Below are 9,879 nucleotides of genomic sequence, written 5' to 3' on the forward strand. Positions count from 1 at the left end.
CCCTACACAGACTAGGAAACTGTTATGGGACTTACCAGCCCTCCCCCCTCTCTCTTCTATCCCCCAAGAAGGAAAAAAGCCATATTGCAAAAATATTTTAACTCAATAGGGCTTTCTTCACAGACACATTATTATCACAAGATTAAACAATACTGATGGTTTCTATCCAAAATATGCAAGGCTGTGACTTTCTGGAATTTATCTGGGACATTTATCATTCATTTTGAAGTTCAATGTATTGGATCTCATGTTATTTACCCAAGAAACACAGCCAGGGCATGAGATAGATGAGAATCACCTGTTTTGTTTAACTCAGCACAGTGTATTTCAGTTTGTACAGAGGTTTCATGAGGTCCCCTGTTTCTCCTCTGAAACCTTCATCACTATACCATTAAGAATATGTATTAACCCATAGTTACTTTGAAAAAAAATTAAAAATAAAATGCCTGTTTGAGTCAAAATGTGAAGGGGAAAAAAAAAAAAAGAGAAATCTATTGGTGTTTAAAGGCATAACAAACTGCAGCAAATTTATTTCACCATATCCAGTTGTAATGCTAAACCACAGATAAACATTACTAATGGAGCAAGAATGTGTTTCTTCCTTCTGATGGAGGTCTAAGACTGCCCTCTTGAGCATGCCAAACAGCATGGGGTACTTCATTTACCATGTGATTGGCACATAGTGGAGTTTTGAATCAGTTTGGAGATGAAATTGTTGGCTAAAGCTCTGGAAATTCTGACTCTGGAGTTGTCAGGCAGGCTGGCTTTACTTTGAGAAAAAATAATTCTTTTAAATAATATTATGTTACTTGGCTTTTTATCTGTTTTTACATTGTTCAATAATGTTTTGCATTTCTAGGTATTGTGTAGCACCCCAAGAACTTTACTAGGGGGATATTCATATTAAAAAATAGTTTATTACTTCAGTGTGTGTGCTAATAAAATTGCTACACATTTGGGGAAATATTCTACTACAATCTATTTTGATGGCCCACAAAAAGGTCAGCCATTCCATCTTGATATGAAAAGATAACTCACTGAAAGGCAGAAATAATTTCTTAACACTGCTAATTCCAGCTAATGCATGGAATCCTAAGGGTTGAGGGTTTATTTTTCCATATATCAACAAAGGAAATAATCCCATAAACTTATGCTTGAATTATTTTATCAACATTGTTTTGCATAGCAACAAGTTTGTTTCTAGTATATTTTAAGACACAGAGTTTTATTTGTTATTTTATCAATATTAATGGAAATTATCCACGAGAGGAAAACACATTATTTGGAGGTCTCTCAGATCCAGCTTACCTCGAACTCAAATGTTTGTGCAGCCTTCCACTTTCAGCTTGAGCTTTTTTCTCCCTTACTGCCATGAATGCTGACACACACACACATACACTCACATTTTTTGAGGGCACACACATTTGAGGCATGCAGACATTGTTTACAAGATCCTTTCTTGCTTTACTTACGCAACTGCTGTGTTACAACCAAACACCACAGTTACTTTGTCCAGCAATCTAATGTGCATCTTCTTTGTTCTCTAGCATCTCTAATGGCAAGTAACCTCTCTGCAAACCCATGAAACTTTCCTGAAGTTTCTCTCGTACCTGAATGTGCAATTTTGGCTCCCTGTTGTGGTGAACCCTCAAGGATCCAGCTCCTTTGTATACTTCAGTCAACACAGATGTTTCACGTACAGCCATAACACTGATTCTGAAATTGAAGAAGCTTTTGTATCAAGATGAAGGTCAACCAGTATCAACACAAGTACAACCACTACCTTTGTACTCACAACAGAGGTATTTCTAAATATACATGCAATCATGCTCTTCCTGATAATGCTCTTCTTCATTAAAATGGTTTTAGTAATGTATGTCTTCAGAGTCACATGAGATTGTTGATTGCAATGAACTGTACAACCCCATTCATCTTATGCAATGTTTATTTCATCACTCATTTTGTAAGAAGTAGTTCAGCTCTCAACAAAAGGCTCTGCTGAGGGTAAGTCAGAGCTCCAACAGTGTTTGTATAATCCAGGTAGCTCATTTGGCTGCAGGTTTTTTTCCAGTCTCAGGAGCAGGTTTGTCAGTGCACCATTTTTTGTGTTGCTTTGGATACCGCCTCCAAAATGTACTCTCAGTGTTTTCATGTTTCACATATGATGTCTGATAAGTGGTTAAACCATCCTTGCTGTTAGGAACTAATTCATGAGCCTCAAGGAAGAAGTTCTGTGAGTTATGTTGCCGTCTCTCTGGTTCTACCTTCCTCCGGCCCAAGCCCTAGAAAAAAGAAATTGCAAGAAAAATTCATGTAAACATATGACTTATTATCACAGCTTCACAGATGAATCTTGTAACAGTCACTACCCCACTGGGAAGTTAACAAAGCTGTTACCACAGTGATTTCAAGAACTCATGGCTGATCTTCAGCAAGTTAAAAATAATATTGTCAGACTTGCCTGTTTGAACATTTCTGGTTGCATATATAATGAGAAATCTGTTGACCTTCCACTTCTTATTGCTAATAAACCACTTACACTTTGCATTTCTGTGGCATATTATATACTTAAAGCTCTTTAGCTCTACTTAACTAAATTAATCTGCAGAACAATGGCAAGAAATTGGTTAATAATTTTGTTCAGACTGCAGGAAAGAAACTGAAACAAACCATGAAGTCTGAACCTTCAAAACTATCACTTGTGTGTCCCAACACAGAGAGAGAGCCTGATGTTCACACTACACAGCTTGCTGGAAATTTATTTGGAATTATGGTTGATCAGTATCTCTAAAAATACAAGACACAAAGTGCACAGAAATTGAGCTTATTCAGGGAATAATAAATACCAAAAAATCTAGGTCTAACAGAGCCCAAACTCAGACAAACTTTCAATATCACAATGTGCTGCTTCCTCCTCTACTCATCAGCACCTGAACTGCACTTTTCTTTTGCTTCTGAGAAAGATGTCAACAATCTAAGAAAAGTGGAACAACATTAAACCATTGCACATGCAGAAAAGCCCAAACCAACTTAAATTCTATTCCAAGTTGTGGATCTTGCAACATACATTTAAACAGGTGCATTATAAAGAGATGTGGATTGGAAACTAATATGTTCTAAAGATATATTGTGAGTGCCTAATGGATTTTGGATAAACTTAGGATAAAGACAAGTATGAACCAAATATGTTGGACTGTGAATTAGCGGTGTCTGAGACCTTTACAAAAGTTCATCACAAGGCCAGTCACTTTCAGGAGCCCAGCAGGGCTGGGTTCAAAATCATATGAGGACATAAAAACCAGGACCATTAGAAACTGCCTGTCAGAGACCCAAAGATGGGGTATTTGTTCCCCTTGAATTCTGCCACTCTCAATTACCATCTGTGCTGCTGCATACCTCTGCAGCCCCAGAGAGGCCACATCCAATACTAAATAATACTAAATACAAAAAGTGTGTTTCTCTTTGCTGTTCACATTTTTCTTTTCTCACAATGTTTATCATCTATAATTTTTGCAGGGGAGAGAAAAGATACTGTGTTTAATCCCTGGCAGACTGAGAGGTATGACCTTGGTTGATTTTTTTCAGTGTTGGGTACTTACAGAATCAAAATACTCTCCTACATTCTCTAGACTGTGTCTGTTGTCATGAGAAGAAAATGGGAAATTGTTGTTCACTGCTTTCTGAAAACAAAAAGAAATTATAGCCAAAAAAAAATGAATTTTAACATCTCTTGTTTGGAGTCTACTAGTCTTTAAGCTGCCTATGTTCTAATACAGAAGACACATTCATTTGTTAAATCTTCAACTTCACATAGTTTTATAGGAGCCTTCTTTATTTTATTTTGTTTTATTTTATTTTATAAGTGTCAGGAGGATTTGCATTCCCTTGACTTGCTGGATAGATATATAGATGATTAATACAAAAGGGTAAATTTTCAAATAAATGCTACACTCTGTCTGCAAGCAGCAAAATACCAGATATGTGTCAGGATTGCCTTGTCTGGTTCACTAGTAAGCCTAAAGCTAATTAAAATGAAGTACAAAAGGGACCTCAAAATTGAATTAATCTATGATTTATGTACTGAATGTCATGGACACTGCTTGATGCAGGGGAAGTGGAGAGGGTATTAATTGTATAACTAATTTATAATCTCATTCTTTCACATAATGGACATCCAGGCTCTAAAATGAAACTAGATTTTTAGAAGAAAAAAAGAAAAACTGCAAAATAATTATTTTTAAAGTAATTTAACATATTTAATTTTTTAAAAGTTTTTATTATGCATCTTTGCAATATTATTAAAATAGCTAAAAATTGAAACACTGAAAACTCTTCTGGACTATTAGATTTCCTCTGTTCTTCCTCAAGCATAATTTTCCTGCTTGAGAACTTTATGGTTTTTTACTGTAAATGCCCTAGCAATTTTCACTTTTAACATTGTGGAATATGTTTTTCATGTTTAACTGTGATATTCTCCTCCAAACAGAAGAGCAAGTTTCAAGGTAACCTGTTTCAAGAGTAAGTGAATCTGAATCAGTTCTAAAGATAAATGTAACCAGAAGCCTGATTCAGCAAGAAGAATCACCAAATACATGATTTATCTGCTAGGAGTCAGCTGCAGGGTCATACCTTAGAGTGTTTTGAATACTAGACAGATTCTCTACTTTTGTATGCCAGACAGTTTTTTTCCTTTCTCATACAGATTGAACCCCACTGTAGTTGAATGGATAAGTAAATCACATGGATACATTCTCACATATCTGTTTAAAAATAAGCACCTTCTAAGTCAGTAAAATGTAAGGCTTACTAAAATAACTCACTGCAATTTCATGTCAATCTTCACATTTTAGGAACAGTGTTTACTGCTAGTGCCTATATGCTGCAGGAAAATTGAAAACCAAGATGGTAAATGCTGAAATGAATTTCTTGGAAGTATTCTGCATATTAACTGATGGTTAAAAAAAAAATCTATTACAGATAATTGTAGGACTATCATGAAATAAGAGGTAATATAAGCTTAAACAGTTACTAGATTTCTGAGAAAATTAATTAACCTCACAGCCAGTGAGTTCCCCCATGTAAAGAGATAAAAGACATCCAGCTTCATGTGCAATGAGCTTCCAACACTCTACCATTACTTTTTAAAAATATCACGTAGACAAACTTCTGCAGATTGTTCCTGTGACATCACATTTTGGCCTGTAATGCATCGCTGTACTCTCAGTGCTGACCTTATTTTAACTCTCATGACAGAAAAGGAATTCCACTACCCCGTTCTGACACTGAAGGCATAAAACATCAGGTGAACATTCATACCAGTTGATAAAAGGTCCCTCTGACCCAGTTCTCCTTTTCACACAATAGCTAAGACCAAATGCTCCACAGAGAAGTGTAAGTAATATCAACATAATAGATACTCATGTTACAGTATAATATTCTCTCCAAGCTTCCCTTTTAAATATTCCTTCTTAGCCTATTTGTGCCCTTCATTACAGCAAGCTCTGTGTAATGAACTCAGTAGAATTGCTGTACTTACAGAAGATGAAAACAGAAGATATTCTGTGCACAAAGTTGGTGGGTGACCAGGACATAAAAATGTGCTTGTGCAATTTTAACATTTTGTGCTGTATTTTGTTTGCTTCAAAGACTGCCTCAGATCTCCTCAGTTTTAAACAAGCCTTAAACATGGTTCAAATGGGAAGTTTCTAACTTTTCAATGGTAAAAAAAAATATAACCCTTGCCTGAATATACAGAATGTCTGACATTGAATTGAAAACACATCTTCAAATGTCAATTAAACATTCTTAGAGGGCTGTACATACAGAGTTTGGACTGAGATCCAACTTAGTATATTCTAGCACACAAACATGCCTCAAACAGCTGTAGATTGGATATTGGGAACAGTTTCTTCTCCAAAAGGGCCGTAGTAGCTAAGAAAAGGGGAAAGTAACAGATGCAGGAAATCAGCAGTAACTCCAGCAGGACTTCGAGTACCCAGAACTGTAACTGAGAAAGAGCAAAATCTGTTTCCCCCTTAGCACAGCTAGGAAGCATGTCACTCCCTGAGGCACAAAGTCTGCCAGCCTGCTCCAACTGCCTCACTAACTCCTAATCTGACTTAGAATTTGGCAAGTGATGATATCTTAGGAGCTCTGTGAATTGGCTTTATGGCCACAGTAACTCACCTGTGCCCGAGCTCTGTAGCCTAGCGGCAACTGATTCTCAAGGTACTGAGCTTCTCCTGAGTCGTGGATCTGTTTTAGTGCAGAACTTGTAATCGACTCAAGTCGACTCTGGTGTACTCCAATGTGAGCAAACTACAAAAGAATGAAATTTTTTACCCTTAAAAAAAAAAAAAAAGCCAACAACAAAAACCCCAAAATAAATCTGATCAGAACTGTGGGCAAAACTGCACTTTCCCAAGTATTTTTTATTATTTGGATTGCAGCAGCACCTAGTGGCCTCTGGAAAAATCTGGAGGCTCCTCCAAGCAACACAACCCCTACCATAAGGACCTTACGATGTACATGAGTAACCAGACAAAGAGTACTATTTCTCCAGGGCCTTTCTGAAAACAGTTTAATCCATCTAACAAAACGACTCATGCTATATATTTTTTTCTTTTTCTGTTGTGTTGGGTTTTTTTCCCCCTTACATTGCTCCTGCTGTTGTACGACTGTAGGTTTGAAAACACAAAACTTAAAGGTGACAGCTCCAAGGTTTTCAGAGACGGAAGGGAGAGAAGGGAGGCAAACATCAGCCGGCATTTTGCAGAAGACAACAATTTTTCAGAATATGAAATAAGAGACCTCTAGCACTGATGGAAACCCGAAAACAAAGTCCTGCCAGGGTCGGGTTTAGCCCACTTCCCCTGAATGCCTAGGGCGTTTTTTCCTGATAAACATCAGGAACGGGAAAACTCGGGGTTTTGTTTTGGCGAGACGTGAAGGATAAAAAAAGCCCCGCGGCGCTCCTGCCCGTCCGGCCCTCACCCAGATGCCGGCGCTCCGGTCGCTGGGCTTGGCCCGCCTGCCCTTGGCCATGGCCCCGCCTGCCCTTGGCCATGACACCCCCACCCCGACCAGGTTGCCAGGGAGTGTCCCCCCGCCGGGACGTCACACCCTCCCTGCTGCGTCACGAGTGACTCTGGTGCTTTGGTAAGATCGGACGAGCGAGAAGAACTCTCTTACCCATCGACTGCAGAAAAAAGGAAAGAGACAGTTTGTGGAATCACGGGCTCCTTTGGGTTGGAAAAGACCTTTAAGATCCTCAAGTCCAACCCTTCACCCAGCCCTTCCAAGGCCATCACTGACCCATGTCCCTCAGCACCACAGCTACACAGCTTGGAAATCCCTCCAGGGATGGGGACTCCTGCCCTGGGCAGCCTGGGCCTGACAGCCCTTTTGGAAAAGAAACTGTTCCCAATATCCAATCTAAACCTCCCCAGCAAATCGAGTTCTGTTTAAAAAAATAATTCAGCACAATTACTTCAATGGTGCTTCACAATCTGCTTGACAATATCTGAAGAAAGGAGGTTTTTTTCAAGGCAAAAACCAAAGACATTAGGTATGTGAAGAAGTAGCTTAATGCTCTCTTAAAATCCCATTTACACACGTGTCCTCATCACAGACACAAGCAGCGTTTGTTTAAAAACAACCTGACAGCACCTTAAGGATGTTTTTTCCCCCAAGTCTAAGCACTGACTTGCAAACATCCACAGTATTTAACTGTCCCCTCTGCCAGGAAGCACTGCTCAGGCAGGGAGGGGTCTAGGGGGACAAGGGGACTGTGTCCCTCAAGGAACAGGGGGGTGGCAGACAGGGCTGGAGCGTGGATGCCCTGTGCCACTTGCCTACTGGCCAGAAAAGTCCCCAGCCTGTTCATTCTAATCACAGGAATGGTCCCCAAGATGGATGTAGCAGACTCTTTTTAAAAAAAAAAAATAACATTTTTAAGTTGTTTTTATGTAAGAGGAACTGGAGAACAAACTTAAATGTAAGGCTTATTTCAGAGAGAAAAAATTAGGCAGTGAGCCCTTGCTTGCTCTGGAAGGAGCCTGTGGGTGAGCTGCAGACAAGGCAGAACTTCCCACACAACCAAGCACAAACCAGGGCTTCACACCCTGGGCCTTGACAATTTGACTGTAAAAAACACAACACTCCTGGCAAGTGGTCTGTGTTCCAGTATTTTGATATTCAAGGCTAACTTATGTGGGAATCAGACACCACAGCTGGTAAATGGAACAACTACCGTACTTGTCCTAGTTTAGTATGAATGATTCACATGGACACAGCCCTTTACTAGTGCAAGGATAAAGCTCTTGGGGGAAAACCTAGTTTTCCATCTATCAGAGAAAGGTAATGACATTTGGGAATACTAGCTGCCATCCTGGAGTTGTTCAAGGCTTTCTTCTAAACAACCTACTTTGTTTCTCTAAGTGTCTATTGGACTCTCAATCATACAGCGAAGTGACTATTTAAAACTTGTTATTATTAATGATGCTGTGCTGGGAGTTATTCTTCTGTACAAAAGCAGGTAAATTGCTTTTACAATGACTTTCATAAACCTTGTTTATGAAATGCAATTTTGATTATGGAAAAAAAAACCCAAAACAACGCAACTGTAACTAAGCTGTAAGAACAATCTGTTTTAAAACACTTTCTTTACTTTATAGTCATCTCAGCCTTGACTATAACAAACTGTACTGATGTCTAAATGTTCCAGGATCAGATCAGAAGGCTGTGGAGATAATCATGCTATTTTTAGGGCTGAGTAAACCAGTGAGAGGAACAACTAGGGAAGCACAGAGAGCCTTACAGGCAGAGAAACCTGCTATTTCTTTTCATTCCCCTCTGCCATTTTCAGATTTAGTAACTTGGGGCCCATTGTTGCAAACTCAATCAAACAACACTTTAGCTTTTAAAGTGTTACTATGTTAGAAACCTGTGTTTTGGTTTTTGTTTGGTTTTGTTTTCTGAAGGGCTGAAACACTCTCTCCACTGAGAGAATGGGTGAAAGCTGAGAAAGTTTAAGAATGAAATATAAAAGGATACTAAAGCAACATAAGGAATACTTAATTGGTGTACTAGTCTGGCAGTAAGCATAGATCCAACATAATAAAAGTTTGGCTAAAACTGCTTTAAAACATAACCTTAAATAATTACATGTCTTAAATAAATTCAACATGTGTATTTTTATACCAAAGTGTATTGTTGTGTTTACAGCATTGTTGTTACTGCTTATGCTTACATATGCTTTGTGTTAGGAAAAATAAGAAAAATTTAGCTTTTGTTCACACAGGAAACACCACTTGTGCACTTTGTGCCTCTGAGATCCCATAGTAATTTTTAAATCTTCAGGCTGTTTTCAATCAAATCTGAAAGGAAGAAAGATTTTCAAACATGCCTAGGATCATCTAAACTTCATTAGTACCAGTGGCAAGACAGTAGAAGTGCCCCAGGTGGGTCCTGGTCCCAGTTGCTGTGCATTGTCTGGGAAGGTGATGAGAGTCAGGTAGCGTTTGTACTTCCTGACCTGTCACAAACTGCAAACAAATAATGTCATTTTAGATGGAAAAATGATGAAAAGTTATTACAAGTAAAGATCCTCTGTGCACTACCGATGGCGCCGTTTGCTTGCCAAGGCCATCACAGCATCAAATTCAGTGCAGGGGCAGGACACTGGAACTCTTGGCCCAGCGTTGCAAGCGGCCCCATCACCAAGCGTTCGCTGGGTTCCTAAAGCTCAGCGTGTCTGTAAACACCACGCACAAGCCCCAGGGCCCGTTCCCTTACCTAAGCTACCTAACACGGCCCTGCGCCATCCTCCCCCAGGGCAGCCGCGTTCCGGGCAGTACAGGCCGCAGGGGCCCTGAAGAG

The 9,879-nt window shown here is 39.3% G+C and overlaps 1 protein-coding gene across 1 annotated transcript; it reads right to left on the bottom strand.

The window, feature by feature from the left end:
- Positions 1 to 2,045: 2,045 nt before the first annotated feature.
- Positions 2,046 to 7,044, bottom strand: TEX36 (testis expressed 36). Its single transcript, XM_010001871.1, has 4 exons — positions 6,994 to 7,044; positions 6,187 to 6,318; positions 3,600 to 3,680; positions 2,046 to 2,282 (listed from the first exon to the last, which is right to left on the bottom strand). The coding sequence occupies exons 1-4, from the start codon at positions 7,042 to 7,044 to the stop codon at positions 2,046 to 2,048; spliced, it is 501 nt and encodes a 166-aa protein (XP_010000173.1).
- Between the last annotated feature and the right edge of the window lie 2,835 nt (positions 7,045 to 9,879).

The sequence above is a fragment of the Chaetura pelagica genome, unplaced genomic scaffold, assembly GCF_000747805.2.
Source record: "Chaetura pelagica isolate M959 unplaced genomic scaffold, ChaPel_1.0 scaffold477, whole genome shotgun sequence".
Classification (NCBI taxonomy): Eukaryota; Metazoa; Chordata; class Aves; order Apodiformes; family Apodidae; genus Chaetura; species Chaetura pelagica.

Excerpts from the sequence above, each read along its gene's own strand:
- TEX36 (XM_010001871.1), bottom strand. The coding sequence starts at position 7,044 with ATGGCCAAGGGCAGGCGGGCCAAGCCCAGCGACCGGAGCGCCGGCATC. Across the intron at positions 3,681-6,186 it reads GCTACAGAGCTCGGGCACAG|AAAGCAGTGAACAACAATTT; the intron begins GTGAGTTACTGT and ends TTTTGTTTTCAG. Across the intron at positions 2,283-3,599 it reads TAGGAGAGTATTTTGATTCT|GGCTTGGGCCGGAGGAAGGT; the intron begins GTAAGTACCCAA and ends TCTTTTTTCTAG.